The 18,956-nt window shown below is 35.6% G+C and overlaps 1 protein-coding gene and 1 pseudogene across 12 annotated transcripts in view; one reads left to right on the top strand and one right to left on the bottom strand.

Moving 5' to 3' along the window:
* Positions 1-251: 251 nt before the first annotated feature.
* The window catches only part of THOC2 (THO complex subunit 2), a 103,701-nt gene continuing 84,996 nt past the window's right edge, over positions 252-18,956 (bottom strand). For 3 of the 12 annotated variants that reach the window (XM_033850014.2, XM_019949475.3, XM_033850019.2), the window contains 9 exons: positions 18,390-18,820; positions 18,131-18,189; positions 16,594-16,725; positions 11,427-11,564; positions 11,035-11,104; positions 10,795-10,952; positions 8,815-8,891; positions 8,302-8,347; positions 252-3,073 (listed from right to left, as the gene is read on the bottom strand). In XM_033850014.2, coding sequence (XP_033705905.1) covers positions 8,320-8,347; positions 8,815-8,891; positions 10,795-10,952; positions 11,035-11,104; positions 11,427-11,564; positions 16,594-16,725; positions 18,131-18,189; positions 18,390-18,820 — 1,093 coding nt within the window. In that variant the 3' untranslated portion in view covers positions 252-3,073; positions 8,302-8,319. The other 9 variants (XM_033850018.2, XM_019949479.3, XM_073799097.1 and 6 more) reach the window with 8 other exon arrangements.
* Positions 2,504-3,123, top strand: LOC109552459 (tyrosine-protein kinase Fer pseudogene; annotated as a pseudogene).

Genomic DNA, 18,956 nt, shown 5'->3' with positions numbered 1-18,956 from the left:
AAAATTAATTTGCATAGTTATCATTGGTTCTAAGGAACTGAAGAATAAATGAATAATTCTAGGCATCATTTCAGCCCACTGTCTACCCCAGGTACAGAGGTAAGCAAATAGGATTTTCTCATATTATTGGATAAGATGTCTGTTATTTGGAAACATTGTAGTCCATGGACTAAGACACAAATAAGAAGAAAGAGCTAGGAATCTTATCTTTGCCAAGTTATTTTGAATAAGCAACAATATACACAATGATATACAATCATTTGAGAAAACTATTGTTTATTTAGAAAAAGGGTTACATGGGTAGAATTCATTAGATAAAAAAACTTTATTTTAAAAATGTCACTGTGAAACTTTTCCAGATTAAAGTTAAGCAATACAAAGCTCCTGTAGCTGTAGACTTAAAAGACAATTAACTTTCGATCCCCCCGCCCAGATTTTTCTAACATAATTACAAGAAAAAATGGCAAGGGACAAGGGAGTGCTGGTACCTTTTTTTTTTCTAACAGGTTTTAATGTCTTACACATAGTATATAAAATGATTCCTAGGCATTGCATAAGACACTGCTCCCACTTTGATTTTTACTAATATTAAAAACAGGCCAAATAATAAATTAAAACTGAGTTTTTAAATGAGGTAAATTCAAGAGGGTTCAATAATTGTTTATTTTCCATTTCAAACAATAAAAAGGAAGCATTTCAAATTGAAAAAAAAAAACTAAACTCAGGCAATATTTAGTTAACCTAAAGGGAAATTCTGTACATATGTAACCTTATTTGCTTCTTGGAAACTGTATACAGCACATTGTGCTAAAAATATGGAAGTTAATACTTTCAGCCATTTACTGAAAATAAACATGTAGAAACTAAGCAACAAGTTAAATACAATAATGCACAACTCAACAATTTTAAGTTTTCGGCATGGAGCAATAGAGCAGATCACTGAATAATTTAAGGAGATGCAAACGGGCCCTCTTCGTTCATAATTCTTGGCAATCTACTCAGGACAATAAATTTCTGGTCACAGCTGAACAATTTCATTCCAATCTCATCTGAAAGAAACAAAGTGATTATATTGATAGATAAGAAAGGCATTGGTAGGGGGCAGGGAGGAAGGAGAGGGGATGGATGGAAGGGGGAAGGAGGGACAGATGAAAGGAGGAGGGAGGGAGGGAGGGAAGAAGGGAGGAGAGGAGGAGGAGGAAGGAAGGAAGATTTAAGAAAATCAATGAGTTCTGTCAATAACAAAGGCTTGAATTAAGTCCCTAAATAAGGATGAAATATTTGTGTATTTCTTATTGCCTATTCTTAGAAACCACTAAAGATAGGTACATTATGATGAATTTAAAAAAAAACAAACCACAGAACATTTTGTCTGTGAGAGAGGGAAAGGGGGAGTGGGGGGAGGGGAGGGAGGAAAAAATGAAATAGAATTCCACAGGGACAAGCAATAGCTTGTCAAAAGTAAACAGAACACATAACCGTGAAAAGGAACCAATTTTACCTGATCAACAAAAAAAGAGAAAAATGACATCACATTTTTCACAAGGACATGATTTTAATAGTTACTTATATTAAGATGCAATGTCTGCTAAATTATAAAAATTGCTTTAAAAATATATTGACTTAATTATACTCATTTCCTTTCCTTTATGTATTGACATTTTTCAAATACTGCATATTGAAATAAATTCAAAACATGATCATTACAACATGTGGCAAATAGTTTCATATCTGCCTAACATTGTTCTCATTCAAATTTTAATCTAATGCTTAACGCATTAAACTTTATTGATGAAAATACTACATTCACATATTTCATTAAAACCAGAGCTAGAAGGGCCTTAGAAAATAATCACACTTGCATGATATGCTGACAAATAATTTACATATCGTTTCTATACAGTATTCTGTTCACACCATGTATAATCTTGACATTACCAATTATAATTATAGATACATTAATGTTGAACTTACAGTTTTAATACTTAAAAATCATTGTTCCTGTTCATCACTGATGAATGGATAAACAAAATGTGGTACACATCCATACAATGGAATAGTATTCAGTTATAAAAAGAAATCAATTTCTGATACATGCTACAACATGGATGAACCTTGAAAACATGATGCTAAGTGAAAGAAGCCACATATAACAAAAGGCCACATATTGCATGATTCCATTTTTATGAAATGTCCAAAACAGGCAAATCCATCGAGACAGAAAATACATTAGTTGTTTCCAGAGGCTGCAGGAAGGAGAGAATTGCAGGTGACTGCTAACAGATGCAGGGTCTCTTCTGAGGGTGATGGAGATGTTCTGGAATTACTGGTGATGGTTACAACACAGGGATATACGAAAAACCACTTTTAAATGGAATATTTTATAAGAACTTCATCTCAATTTTTTTTAGCTGCAAAAAAAGTCAATGTTCCAATAAAGAGAATCACGGTATCAGCATGATCATAATTAGAATAAAAAATGCCTATTATGAAAATGTCATAATTACTGGGCAACGGAAATTCTGATGACACATTTAAGGGCACATTAAAGGATAAAACTGCTATTGCTGTTAAAACATGTGAAGATGATCTTTCCCAGGAACTGAAATTAAAATTTTTACAAGAAGCCAAAATCCTCAAGCAATATAATCATCCCAATATTGTCAAACTTATCAAAGTTCGCACACAAATACAGTCTATCTACATGATTAAGGAACTGGTTCCAGGAGTCGATTTCCTCTCCTTTCTGAGAAAGAAGGATGAACTAAAACAGTTAGTGACATTTTCATTAGATGCTGCTTCTGGATGGCAAATCTCGAGTAAACATTGTATACACAGGAACCTTGCTGCAAGAAACTGCCTGGAGGTGAAAATAATGTTCTGAAAATCAGTGACTTTGGAATGTCTCATCAAGAGGATGGTAGTGTGTATTCATCTTCTGATTTAAAGCAGATTCCCATTAAATGGACAGCACCAGAAGCTCTTAATTATAGGAGATATCGTTCTGAGAGTGACGCATGGAGCTGTGGCATCCTCCTCTAGGAGACCTTCAGCTTAGGGGTCTGTCCATACCCTGGAATGACAAATCAGCAAGCACAAGAGCAAGTGGAAAGAAGATACTAGATGTCAGTCTCTCAGCAGTAACCAGAACATATTTATAAAATAATGACGTCTTGGGATTACAAACTTGAAAACCACCCCAAGTTCAGTGAACTTCAGAAAGAACTGCCATCAAGAAGAAAGTCACATAGTGATGAAACAGCACCAAATTCAGACTTCAGGACTCTATCTTCCAGCAGAGTAATATTTTATTCTCATTAATAATAAGTTTATATCACCTTACCTGGAATATTCTTCTTCTTGTTTATTAACTAGTTTTTTAAATATGTGCAACTTTAACCATTGTAATAAGAAAGCACAGGTTCTAAATGCAAGAGATCCCTCAAATCTATCTTTTCACATCTAGGACTGTTTATGTTTCTCAAAGGGTTTCTACTTCAGGCTCAGTTCAGAGTTGACTGTCCTCCATCCTAGACACCTCTACTCTCTCAGTGCTATAAACTGCATTGGTAATACCATCTGTGCAGGATACACTCCAACAAAAGGTGGCCTTCCACTATGCTAAGACAAGATTACATTTGTAAACATCACTTCCTATTGGGAATTATCTGGACAACTTTTAGTAAGGTTGTCATTTCCCTCTGTTCCACCATGCCCTCCTCCTTTGTCAGGGCATCAGAAAACTATGCATGAAATGCCCTCAAAGAGTACCCTTTCAGGGTTGAGGAAGTTGATTTTAAATGATGTTACTTTATAGACAGCTGTGACAGCAAGAACGAAGTCTGAAACGTTAGGTCTGGGTGAAAGAGCAGCTAGACTGGTGATCAAAATAGAGAAGAAAGGCAAATAGAAAATCAGCCTTATTATCAGAGCCATGCCTTTATAAACACACACACACTTTTTATTTTTATGATCAAAAAGGTCCTAAGAAATGTTTCAATAGTTCATAGACTCCTCATAAAAGAACCCTCTGGGGCTTCCCTGGTGGCGCAGTGGTTGAGAGTCCACCTGCCGATGCAGGGGACACGGGTTCGTGCCCCGGTCCGGGAGGATCCCACATGCCGCGGAGCAGCTGGGCCCGTGAGCCATTGCCGCTGAGCCTGCGCATCCGGAGCCTGTGCTCCGCAACGGGAGAGGCCACAACAGTGAGAGGCCTGCGTACCGCGAAAAAAAAAAAAAAAAAAAAAAAGAACCCTCTGGATGGCAACAAAATTTATTTAGAGAAACTATAAAATACAAGCCCAGTGAATTAAAAAATTATTCCTGGTTAATCCTAGTACGTGTACACATACACACACAGGCACGCACATGCCAAGTACAAAGGTACACATGGATGAAGTTGACAGAAGAGTCCAATGAACATTTACAAGAAAGAAAGAAGTTACAGGAGAAAGATATAGGGACAGCCATCCTAATTCCACTTTACTCCTTCATTTACCCTTAAACTGCTGCCTAGCAATTCTTATCATAGCAAACACACTTCCTGAGGTATCCCAAGTGGATAAAATGGAACAGTTAAAACTAGGATTCTACTGAACTGAATCTCAGCATACCCAGGGGTGCCTCTCAAGATAAATGTGTGTGTGAGGAATATGTGTCACACTCAAGGGTAAATGTGGCATGGGAGCCTTTTGGAAGTGCTCATGCCTACATCCAGATAAAGAACAGCACAGCACCTGAGTGAAAATTTGGTCTGCCTTAAGTGGAAGAAAGGAAATAGAAAATCCCTCCTGTTCTCTCCAACTGTTTGGTGCCTATGAATATCAGTGTACAGAACTCACTGATACTTTAAACGATGATAATGAAGAGAAAAATAGTTTAGGTCTATCATTTCAATCTCCTAACAAGACTTTTTTACACATTTAATGATTGCTACATACAGACCCAGATGAAAGTATAATAAACCTGCCCTCAAAAAATATGTTGCAGCACACAAAGCAACTTCTTAAACAGTATACTATCAAATGCTATAAATACACTGAACCTTCTTCTGGGGGCAAAAATAGTCAGTGACGTTTCTCCTCAATTCCAAAGAGATATAGTTAATACTCCTGTACATAGCCCTCCATGTATAAAGTTAAGAGTATCTGAAACATAGCAGGTAATAAAGAAAAATACTTGATTGTTTGATTAGAAGGAAGAGATGAAGTTACTGCCTTCAACAAGACCACAATCTAAGGAGAGGGATATGTAACACATTCATATATACATAGGAATCAGTGACTAGGACTCTATAGGCAAGCTGACACACACGTGTAAGCAATGGGAAACTACTGAGGAAGATACTTAATTGAACACTTCCTACTCCAACACATATTATTACCAGCATCTAGGACTGTGTCTCAACATGGTAACACATTCCTAAAATAAGCAAACTTGGAGCAGTTAGGAGGTCAGTTTCCAAGTATGGACTGAAGAAGAAAGGCTCAGAACAGGAATTACAAAATCGATTGCTTACAGGGGCTACTATAAAATGGAAACAAATGGAAGTGAGCTGGGTGGGGCCTGAATGAGGTAAACTACAAAAAAAGACCCACTCTATTTAAGGGGAACAAGCACCTAGGCAGGTCTAGCTGACTGTTGCCATGCAGAAATCAGGACACAATGTTGCCAGATGTTCCAGTTCTTCAAAAGAAAATGAAATTTGGATTTTGTCAACTCTTCTGATTTTTAAAGGCAACTTTTTTTTTAATGTTAAATATTGTGCAAGGCCAAGAAGGTATGTCTAATAAGCCACATTCTGCCTAAGGGCTGAGAATTTGCAACCCTGGGTTTAAACGATAAGAGTTAGGTTACACGTAAGAGACCAGAGGTGAGAGACAGACCTGTAAAATATATTATTAGGCTTCACTGGAGTATTAGAATAGGAATGTAGTATACTACAAATGCAGATGGATAGGATAGAGTTAATTGCTAATATTCTTTGAAATTAAGAGCCAAGAATCCAGAATCAAAGTGCAAGAAGACTGAGCTTCTCAAAACCTAGAAGCAAGTCTCAGTTTAGCAGTGTCTGGTTCACAAAAGGACTCTCAAAAGTTAGCTGAACTCAGTGAATTGAGGACCACACATATCAATTTACAATTGCGAAGCTAAAGAATGCTTCTAAGTGGAAATTTTCATAGACAGGAATTTTTGAAGATTAAACTAGGGGAAACAGTTAAAGGCAAAGCAGCTAGTAGTGTTCAAGAGACTAAATCAAGGAAAGAGTAGATGAATTTGGACGAAGACATTAGCAATAACGAGTAACAGGAGATACAGAGAACAAGCAAAAAGGATTTTGCAACAAAACATTATGAAACAGGAAAAGAAGACTCTGGAAGGAATTTAATCTGGGTCACATTTATATATTGTATTTTCTTAACTCTAACATGATCATTTTAATGTTTTTGAAATCAAGGTGATACATACAAATCAATGTCATTTCTCTATCCACTTTTCTCAAAAAACAGTTCTAGAAACCAACAATGAATCTTACAATTAATGACATCTCTGACTCATGGAAATGTGACATGTGTAGCAGTTCTCCTTTCTGTAGAATATAAAATAAATTAAAAAGGGAGCAGGGAGCAGCAGATTTGAAGTAGCCTAAAGGTAAATGGTGCCAATAAGAAATGATGAGACCTCTAAATGAAAAGGAAGAACCACATAAAGACTTGACCAACCCTAGAAGGTATCCAACAGAAGGCAGCCACAGAACAGCCCAAAAAAAGGGAAAAAATCAACCGGTGCCTCACAAAGAGTCTACCCAAGAAGAGAGTAAAGAGAGATGTCCAAAATCACAATGAAATTGTTGACGACCATGACTGGCCCACTGCTAATGAAGATATAAGAGGCAGAGTGTTTTTGTTTTCTTTAATAAGGGGACCAGGTGAAAGCAAGAAGTAAAAAGCAAAACGCCAAACTGAAACGAAGGTTATGGTGAAGAATAAAAAAAGAAGATTAAAAGTTTATGGTTCACTGGGGAAGACAGCTAGTGGTTAGGGTGGGCAATGGCTAGAATTTAAGAATAGGTAATAATATTTCTTTTATAATCTTTCTAATTTTAAAAAATCTACTGAATTCTAAATGCTCTCTCATAATTCTCATCCACCCTTCTGTAATACTTAGATAACAAGCACAAAATAACAGAACAGAAAAAGCACACTATTTGTCAAGAAGTTACCTACCTGGCAACCTCAAATCCCTGCTTTGCAGCCAAAATAAACAGGACAAAATCCATACTCTAAAGCTCACACCTTTATACAAAACAGGCTCTCAGACATTTCTCACTCTTAAACAACTGTAAACCGCCTTGGCTATCTATCCAGTTTCATTAGAAGATTAGAAGCAGCAAATAATATTAGGAGGAGGGTAGAGAAAGCAAGTATACTTGATATCATTAAAAAGTGACAGCTAATATGGAAACCAGAAAATTGTTGATTCTTCAACAACTTCTAATACAGCCATCTCAAACCATTAAATGTAGAGGGCAAATCATCCTACATACACCTCAATAATTCTAAGGCATCACACCAAACAATAACTATTCAAGTGATGATCTGAGTGCTCAGAAAAGATTATATTAAGGTTCTGAACAGTCCGTCCACATACAATTTATTTAAGATGGATAAAACACTTTTAAAATCTCACATAAGGCATAACTACTTTGAAAACAAAGTTGCATATTTTAAATTCCAGAACTAAAAGCACAGACCATATTTTTGGCTTTGCAAAACATGGGCAGTGGTAGAAAGAGAGGCAGGAAACTTAAAACAAAACTCTGGATAACGTGTCTGCATGAAAGGCAAAAAGAAGATCAGAGAACACTGAAGGGCAAGAAGACCTATGTTTGCATATTGGTGTGTCAGCTAATATCTCTGTCACCCTCTTCTACTTAACCTCTTAGAGTCTCAGTTTCTTCATCTGTAAAATGCAGATACCACCATCACCTACAAGGTACTTTAAAAAAGTAACTATCCAGAGAAGATGGGAATGAGTGGTGAAGAGAAAGCCAGATGTTTTTAAATACATCTTGGTGCTTTAAAAAAAAAAAAAAAAGGCGTAGCTAACAGCAAGCTTAAAATGAAAACAGCTTAAAAATAACCGGGAATCTTGTCTCGCATCTTTACCCAAAGACCTGACCATTATATTTAGGTGAAAAACTCTAGCTGTATCTTGCAAAATGGATCTAGTTTCTTCAACATTATCAGACCTCATTTTATATTTCTATCTTTAAATGAAAAGAGGTGAGAGAACACTCACCTTGATTGAAAGTCTTCATTATCTGTGCTTGTCCGAGGACTTATGAGTAGATGACAAATTAAGGGAAAACAACTTTTGGGGGGAAAAAAAGAATGCTGTCTCATCTTTTAGTATAATCCCTCAGCTTGCAGGCCTAATTGGCTCTTACCAGCCTGGTAGCCTCAAACTCTACCAGCTCTTCTCATCTGCCACATCATCTTGCCCTGCTACTCCCCATGCCCCCAGCCCAAGGAACTCTCTGTTCCCTTTCTTCGTCTCGGTGGTAGAGCCAGAGGGACTTTAAATCCCTTGATGGCATAAAACAATCTCAGTCACCAAAGAAGTTTAAAAAACAATCAAGTCTCCCATTTCCACGTTTTGTACATCTGAGAGGGTTAACTGGAGAGACCATTTAAAAGGTAGTAAGTCCTTGAGCATTTAGACCACATACTACAAGGGTACAATTCTAAATAAGACCAGTATCAAAGCTTTCCATTATACTGATTAAAAACATCAATAAGATGAAAAGGATATTGTTTCTTCTCTTCCTTTCCTCCTGAACTGTCCCGTTTCTCTTTCTTTTCTATCTTTTCTTTATCATGCCTGGACTCCTATAACGAATGGTGGAATTAGTTGGGGAAGGGAAAACCAAATATAAAAATCAGCTCAAAATCTCTTTTCATCACTCACCAGTCATAAATTTTTCTTCAAACTTATTTAATATGACACCAAAAGCACAAGCAACAAAAGAAAAAAACTGGACTTCATCAAAAGTAAAAACTTTCATGCATCAAAGAACACTATCAAGAAAGTGAAAACACAACCTACAGAACAGGAGAAAATATTTGCATATCATATATCTCATAAGTGTCTAATATCAAGACTACGTAAAGAATTCTTACAACTGAGCAACAAAAAGACAAACAATCCAATTAAAAAATGGCCAAAGCATCTGAATAGATTTCTCCAAAGAAGATATACAAATGGCCAACAAGTACATGAAAAGATGCTCGACATCATTAGTCATTAAGAAAATACAAAATCAAAACAACAATGAGATACTACTTTACACCCACTAGGATGGCTACAATAAAAACTAAATAAATAAAAATAAAAACAGAAACAGAAAATAACAAGTGTTGGCAAGGATGTAGGGAAATTGGCACCCTCATACATTGCTGGTAGAAATGTAAACTGTGCAGCCACTGTGGAAAACAGTTTGGCGGTTCCTCAAAAAGCTAAACATAGCATTACCATATAACCCAGATATTCCACTCCTGGGTATATACACAAGATCATTGAAAACAGGTATTCAAACAAATACTTCATAGCAGCACACCAATGTTCATAGCAGCACAATTCACAATAGCCAAAAGGTGGAAAACAAGACAAAAGTCCATCAAGTGACGAGTGGATGAACAAGTATGGTATATTCGTAAAATGGAATATTACTTAGCCATGAAAAGAAATGAAGTACTGATACATGTAACACCATGAAGAATCTCAAAAACATTATGCTAAGTGAAAGAAGTCAGACACAAAAGGCCACATTATAATACAGTTCCACTTATATGAAACAGCCAAAGTTTTTGATAAGTCCACAGAGACAGAAAGCAGATTCGTAGTTGCGGGGGGGTGGGGGTGGGGAAGGGGTGATGGAGAATGACTGCTTAATGAGTATGTGGTTTCCCTTTGGGGTGATGAAAATGTTCTTGAACTAGACAGAAATGATGAGTGCAAACACTGCAAATATACTAAATGCCACTGAATGGTACATTTTAAAATGGTTAATTTTATGTGAATTTTACCTCAATTTAAAAAATACTTATTTAAAAGGAGCAGCCTCCCTTTTAAAACGATCACCTTATAATTTTCCAAAACTGCTTTTAAGAACTATGAATATATGGCATATATGTTGAATATATATCATAATGATGCTTTGTAAACACTTTACACTTTAGTAATGGCTTGCTTACTTTATGGCAGATGCATCAGATGTATTCTATCATCCATTAGTATCTAAGAGAATGCACACTATACTTAATTTTAAAATCAAATATGAGTTGTGAACACATAAGTTTATTAGGAAAAAATGTTATAAAAATGTGTTTAAAAATCAGAATTAATAAAGACTTTATAACAGTGTGATGATCAGGGAGAATACATGCGACCATATTTTAACCTCATGAATGAAGAGAAACTAAAAGAACTGTTGTCAGAGAAAAAAGAAAACACGAAAAGAAAGGCTGAAACTCAATGAAAAGTAGTAGCTGGGAGTGGAATGGAGAGGAAGGGAATTTCAGAGGTAAACTAATTCCACCCTCCCAGTAATTTGGGACTGAACTGGCTCAAGTTCTCCAAGATAACCTGCCCTCCCCCAAAGCCTCCTCTTCCTGCCCCCAAATAATTAACAAAAGACTACTTGACTACAAAAAAACCTCAGTATTTGCTAAATTTTCTAATGGGTGATTTTCTAAGAAAAAGTATATTGTTCTTTTTGTTCTTGTAATTTACCTTTTTGCCACCAGAGGAGATTTTATCCATTTTTTCAGATTTAAATGAGTCACCGCCTTTTTCTTTGCCTGACGATTTTGACTTATTTTTTTCCTTGTCTTTCTCATTTGGATAAGGAGACTCACACGGACTCTCACTTTTGTGTTTTGAAACCCCCACTAAAATTATAAAAGAGAATCATGAAAGCCTTTTCCAATTCAGTTTGATGACTGCTTGGGAAGTATTAATAAGTCTACCTACTTGTTCCATTTTCCTCTTTCCGCCTCTTGGTTAAGTCCGGTGGCACTTCTCGGTCATTGTTTGAGTGATCCTAGAACCAAGAATTGTGAACTACATTGATCAAGAGTTTTTGTTTTAAAGTATTACTTTTATACAAGAAGAGAATAGCTAGTAACTAGCATTGGAGAATATCTGTGGTGCTTTCACATACTTGGTAAAATGACATGAAAGACAAGCAGAGCTGGTAGAGATTATTAGGCTGAAGATCCTTATTACTGACTACGGTGAAAATACCAGTTAAAACACTAAATAATAGACTGTCATGCAACAAACTAGTACTTTAAAAAAGGCAACAAACACACTACTGTACATGATAATGAGCTTTCCAAACTAATTTTTAAAAAATTACAAACCCTTTTCCGGTCTTTCCTGTCCTTTTCATCTTTTTTTTCTCTTTCTCTGGATCTTTCCCTCGACTTGTCCAAATCTTTCTTGTCCATTTCTCTCTCCTTACTCTTGGACAGTGGTGGAGGAGTATGATTAATGTAGAGCTGTTAAATTAAGGCAATATTACTAAAGATTATTAGTTTTCCAGTATTGGCATCATTTGCTTGATTGTTTATTTAATGAAAGACATTTGGTAGTAGACCCAAAGTCAAAACTGGTCAGCTGTCTGGATTATGAGAGGTAAAATAAAAGAGCATGGCACAAATTACGCAAAGAATTCAATTCTTGACCTTATAAAAATTATCATTTTTTTAACTCAACCAGTTCATTTCTGCCTCAACTGAGATTTTTATTAGTAAATTCACAAGCTACAGTTCCTTATATAGCTCTATTGTGAAGACCCATAACCACCATTATTACAAGAGTCCATATGTGAAAAATAGTGACTGAATTTTCTCTACTGCAAACAAACAAAAAAATACAAACCTCTACACAATCATGGAAATTTAAAATAGTTTTACCATCCACTGATAAGCAATTGATGACAGTGAGCAAAAGTATAAAATAAAACCTAGCCTTGACTTTACTAATAAGTCTTTTCTGCCTCAGTGTATACCATGCATAGATTATCCTAAATACTGTTATAATAAAGGCTGCATATTCACTACTTCTAAAAGCGCTCCAATTTCTGTCAAATAATCACAACTGATTGTAAAATTTGTCTTACTGGTTCTAAATAGCTCAGAAAGCCATATTGTCAGTTAAGGTTGATAAAACAACTCAGACTGAAAAATGATAAACCAATATTCTCTTTTACCTATTCTTTCTCCAATGAAAGGCCCATAGACAATAAAACAGCCAAAGATCAAGGATATGCTAATTCTAAATAATTAAGAGGTAACCTTACTTATGCAAGTTGTAAATATGGAAATCCATTCTAAAACAAAATATTAAGGAAATAATAAGACACCTAACCTTACGGCATTTATAACTGTGCTACAAGCTTACGTTTAACTTAAGACATTAAAAATGTTAGGCAGCAGAATACTGAATATAACTCATTACATAACTACACAATTCTAGATATAACTTGGGAATGAAAAGAACAGTGAGTCAAAAGTCAAATATTTTTACACAAAGAAATCCTTTGGTATTCAAAGGAATACATGAAAAAAGACAGCCATCAGTTTGAGAATTAAATTAACACTTGTTTTTTTAACACCACCAAATATTTTCAATTCAGTTTGCTCAGAAATACTGCCATAGCAATGCATAAGTAGATTCTTTAAAATTTCAATGTTTAAAAGTTGATGATCAACTGAAATAGACAAAATGTTTATTAATAACAAAGAGCAAGAGAATGAGAAACAACCATAAAGTGCTTGTCCAAAAGGTACTCTTGCTGGGTATATACCCTAAATGACACTTTAATATTTTCTAATTGTGAGGTTTATTCACATCTTAAGTCAATACTATTTATGAAACTGACAAGACAAAGAAAGTAATATGTTATTACAATACTCAAAGAAGACTTATCTTAGGGAAGTATTGCTTAATTCTTCCAGTAAAAAATTTTTTTTGTTTGTGATTACAAATAAGCACGTGTACACACATACATACACACACACACACACACACACACACACACACACACACACACACACACACACACACACACACACACACACACACACACACACACACACACACACACACACACACACACACACACACACACCCCTCCACAAGAATGAAGTTTTTAAGTGTACCTAACTTGAATTCTGTATTGCAGAGAATTGGGAATCCTAGAAATTCTTAGTTTAGAAATGTACCAATTCTATTCCTTCTTTCTACCCTTCTAAGAATAGTTCTGATCACAATACTCTTTTCCACGAAAACATACAGTCTCTCATTGAGTACGGAATAAAATGCATATTCCTTAGCTTGGGTATTCCAAGCTCTTCACAACCCTTGCACAATTCTACCCTACTATGGAGTGACCCAATGTACTCTAGGCTGCGGCTACCGCTGCTCCCTAACACCCTGTGCTTCCCAGCAGTTCTCTTCACCAGAACGGTCGCTCATTTTTATCTTAGTCTCTTAAACTCCTACTTTGCCTTCCAAGACAGATCGAAAGCCATCAGCACTTCAACATTCCCTCAACTCCACAAATCACTGTCCAGTGAACTCTTATTTTATATTAACCTTTTTTTTTTGTGGCAGGAATTCCCAATTAATTTCATGTCATTTATTTTTGTCCATAACATAGTTTACAGGATAGTAGGGGAGCTAATGTGCTTTTTCTACTTTTACACACTTCCTAGTGTCTTGTACACATAGTGAGTACTCAATACGTGTTTGATGAATAAAATTAATGATTTGTTAAACTGATCTGCATGTAGCGTTGTTGGATTTGGGTTTTTTTTAATTTACTTTTATTCCTGATACTACTGGATCCTGTTTTTTACTGGCTTTTATCCTTGACATTGAAATCATTAGATCCAAAAAAACAATTTGACTGATCTTCAAATTCTGTTTAAGAGACCACTGCCACACTGACCCTTTTAAGGATACAATATATAAAGATGGCCTCACATGTAGGTTCAGGTTTGGTTGGTTGTAAATCCTTGTTTTAAGATGATGAACAGAATTAAAAGCTGAATTTTACTGAGGTGGTTATTGCTGCCCTCTGAAACTACAGAGAAGCTTGGTTTAAAGGAGCATGCTTTTGGGCTTCTCTGGTGGCGCAGTGGTTGGGAGTCTGCCTGCCAATGCAGGGGTGACGGGTTCGTGCCCCAGTCCGGGAAGATCCCACATGCCGCAGAGCGGCTAGGCCCATGAGCCATGGCCGCTGGGCCTGTGCGTCCGGAGACTGTGCTCCGCAACGGGAGAGGCCACAACAGTGAGAGGCCCGCGTACCGCAAAAAAAAAAAAAAAGGAGCAAGGTGAACTGACAGAAAAGATTTGGACACTAAACTAGAATCCCACTTGAAAAGCCAAGTCCATGTGTATTACAAAGTGAAAATAGTAACTAGTTTAGTAAAAAGGAGGATCCTAGGGGCAAAGTATAACTAAAAGGTCAAACTAGAGCAGGGAAACATTTTTATATGTATGATGACAAAGTAACCTGAAAAAATAGACACATACCTTTCAAATCCTCTAAAAAGTAAAAGCTACCACAGAAAGTTTAAATTATAGATCATTAATTTTAGAGAGCACTCAAAGTCCAGTGAAATTTTTTTTCTAAGACATTCATATGCTATTAAACTTTCTTAGACACACAAAAAATCAACATCAACTACTATGCTTTACCAAGTCCAAAGGCATAAGAGTTCATTTCGAATATTTACTGAATACCTAATCATATTGCCAGGTACCATACTAAGCACTAAGGATCTGAAAAGTGGTATGAGTTGCAATTTTTACAAGGGTATTCATATGCCATTTTCAAAATTTTCTGGTTGAATGTGGAATAAATCCATTGAATTTTAAATGCCCACAAAATCACCATCCTTTTTTTTTAAGCGGGGTGGGGGGATCACTATAATTTAAAAAATAAGACAAACACACGAAAGAAGTTAAGAACCCTTTCAACTACTATTGAAATGGGTGCTAAGAATCAAGGAACCATATTTTTTTTTGGAATTTTTGTTTTCATTGTGGTAGGAACACTTGAGGAACCTTAATTTTAGTCCAAGTTTTGGTACTAACAAGTTATATGCCACTGGGAAAAGATCAAGAACTTTAGTCTCTTATTTGTTAAAAAAGACACTGCCACCTGCCCTACCTACCTCACAGCACTGTGATGAATATGAGATGAGATAACATATGTTTATCTCATATGTTTTATTTTCAAAAGGCTTTCACAAATGTAAGGAACCATAATCTTCATCATTGCTTAGAAAATCCAGTTAACTATAACAGCAGGTTTTCAACTGCTTCAAAATATGTTTCAGGAAATAAATATTCACAAGGTAACATTGTTAACCCATGAATTTAAAATAGTCCACACAAGCCACTGATGGTTAAGACTGACATACATACACAATCCCACTCTGGTTATGAAAACCTACTATACTGGAATACATATTCAATTTAGCAAATAAAAAGTTTTACTTTAAAAGAAAGCATTCACAGTTCAACTGATTCTCTTTTGATTAATACAGTATATTCTAAAAACAATGCTATAATTTTAGGACACAGGCACATCAGCTAATCTAAACTGTTAAAAATTAGTGCTTACTTGCCCAAAAGCCACAGACATTTCATTATAAAGCTAACAGTTCTAAAAGCAGTTAGTACTGTCAACTGGCTTTGTTTCAAAATATCATTTTTTACTGGTCCACCAGTAAGGAATCATACTTAGCAGCTATAAGAGGAGGCAAAGTAGAAAATCAAAGTGAAACAGGGTACAAATTTTATAATAATAAAGACAAAATAACATGAACATTGGACAATTCAACTATAACCATGAAATGAATGAACTCTGTAATAAGATACACAAACTGCACATGATTTTTAGTAGCAGAATCCTCAAGAAAGTAGAGTAATAGGCAAGAATTAATACTGACATGTAAACACAACCATCAAGTTGAGTATTCCCCTCCAGGAGAATGATTAGTTTACATTAACCATATTTCTTGATAATATGCTACAACTACCAAAAAGGTAGCTCAGCAGAGGCGATATAAAGATTTTTATGGGTTAAGATGGGCTCAGTTTTTAGAACAGTTATGTGAATGCATCAGATATATTTTTTGGCCTTTTGGGTTATCTAAAAAAGTTAGAAAACAGCCTGACAGATTTGTTTTGAGAAATTAAATAAGCCTACTCCTCAAAAGAAACCAACAACTCCTTCCTCAAATCTTAAACTTACTTTCAGATTTTGAAGCATAAAAGGATAATGCATAACAGCAAGGAGAGATTATAGAAAGGTTGCCACATTACACACATTTTATAACAATTTCATTAAAAGGGACCATTGTCATCCATTGTTTCAGTTTGTGATAGGTATTTTTAAAGGTTATTCCACTAACTTACTGAATTTACTAGGGTGAGGGTACCTACTCAATAAATGAAGTAAAGAATTTTTCTTTGTTTTACTTAGGCATGATGATTTTAAAAGACTCAAACCTTTGCTGAAGACTCCTTGAGTTCGATGAGACTGTCCTGTAGAAAATGAATGGAGATGACAGGTGAGCTGGCATAGTTCTCAGAACCCAGAGGAACTTTGGGAAGTATGGCTGTAACCTGGAAATAAACCAGCTACTTCTTGTGAGGATAAATCTCGTGATGTCATTGTTATATGAATATCAACAGTAAAAAACAAAAGCAAAACTATGTAATGGAATTGTAATGTTTAAAAAAAACTAAATTATAGGTACTCATTGTAATAAACAAAAATCTTTCTCTGCTCAGAACTTTAAAATAAATGTCAATGCCACATTTTTCATAACACTGCATTTAAACTACAGATAATGGTAAAAGGCTTAAGAAAGCAAAACATTTTTTCTCCACAAAAAGTTTTAAATAGTGGAGGTCACTGTGGAAGAACAATATTGCCTTATATTTTCATAGTTTTTCTTTAATAGGGAGGTTTCAAATTTTCCTTTACTTGTGACTCCACCATAAATATATACACATTTTATCCTAGCCAGAAAACTCAGTGGCATTACATTAACAAGAAAACAAAATGTATTTATAAAAGAGTAATCACTTTTTTTTTTTTGCAAAGTGCCTCTAACAGTGAATCTCATACCTCCCACAAAAAAAAGCACTTAAAAAAAGAAAGAAAATGAAATCAATTATGGTATTCAACCACAGTGCTCTTGATGAAGAATTAGTTAACTTACAGGTTTAAAAGTTCAACGTACTGCAAATTCAAAGATTCCATGAAATTAGATGAGTTTAGAATTAAAATTAAATATGGAGCAAGGAATGGCTACCCTGAGTCTTCAAGAAGGCTACACCCACGATTTTGTGCTGCAGTTGAATGCCTGGGGTTTCTCTTTGCTGGGTGGTAGAATTGGATGCCACATCTGCTTTTATCGTAACGCAAGGTTCAACTTGTTGGGAACCCAATGGGTATAAACAAACCTCCAAGGGAAGATACAACAGAAGCTGCATGCTCACTGAATATACACAACTACAGGAGAACTGATCACCAAGGAGACTTTAAAATGGAACTCCTTTCAAGACTCCTTCTTAGAAGGCACACATCGGTATGATGCTCATCAAGAAGCTTGATGAATTCAGAGGTATCTTGTTTATCCTGTATCATCCAGGAAGTCTTCAGTGCTATATATTCTTCAATATTTATGCCGAAAAATAGGCTTCATTCTGCTGAAAAGATTCATTTGCTTGTAGCTACCATTGCACTCCAAAAAAGACTGCGTAAAGCAGTGAGGCACTTCTGGGTAAAATTTCTCTTGCACTTTGAAACACTACAAAATTAGTGCTAGGTCCTTGAAGTTTTAATATTTTTATAAGAAAAATACTCAATAGGAAAAAAATATCAGTCCACCAATATGTAAAAAATTCATTTTCTAATGCAACATAAAACCTCCAGTGGCTCCAGTGAATACTTGGCACAAGACTTGAAGGAAGTCAGGACACGTATTCCAAACAGGTGAGCCTAACATGGACGCTGCCTTCCTCAGGCTATACTAACCTTTACTGTTGCGGAATGTGATGGAGAAGGGTAGGTATCAATTTTGCGACGTTTTTGTTCTGTTGGGATGAAAAGAAATAGTCACAATAAGGTATGTTTCCACTTTTTTCCACACACTTAAAAAAAAATCACCAACTTCTAAGGTTATCAAGTATTAGTTCCCCCTACTAAAGTCCCTAGATAACTTGCCATAATAACAAGACAAGAACCAACTTTATATTACAACAACCAAAGGTAAACAAATATAAATCAAACTTGCCCCTTTCAGGCTCTGCAATATCTGATCGGGGAACAGGTGACTTCAAGGACCCAGAAACTGGTGTTTTCTCTCCTTTAACGTTTTCCTTTAATTTCATTTCCTTTGCTATATCTCTTTCTCTGGATGGCTCCTTCTCTCTTTCCTTTTCTTGAGTCGACTTTGATTCTGCATTGGGGACAGTGGTCTTGAATTTCTCATCTTTAACTTTTTCTTCCTTCTTGAATTTTTCTTTCTCTTTGTCAGACTTAGGTGTTCTTTCCTTCGTCTCTCTTGCTTTTTCATCTTTATTTGGCCGTTCTTCCTTCGGTTTTTCTTTACCATCTTTACCACCAAGTACTCGGGCCTCTGGAGTAGTAGCTGGAGTCTTTTCTTTTTTCTCTTTTTCTTTCTCTTTCCCTTTTTCTTTGTCATTTTCTTTAACAGCTTTGCTGCTTAAGAATAAAAACATGACATTTTAAGACAAATGGTCATAAAATACATTCAATGTTATAAATCATAAAGCGTTTCTTACTGACTTCAAAAATTCTAGAACTATGAGTAGCCCTTTAAAAACTAAAGGACAACTTT

This window comes from Tursiops truncatus, chromosome X, assembly GCF_011762595.2.
Source record: "Tursiops truncatus isolate mTurTru1 chromosome X, mTurTru1.mat.Y, whole genome shotgun sequence".
In the NCBI taxonomy this organism is placed as follows: Eukaryota; Metazoa; Chordata; class Mammalia; order Artiodactyla; family Delphinidae; genus Tursiops; species Tursiops truncatus.
This window is presented reverse-complemented; position numbering and strand designations above follow the sequence as displayed.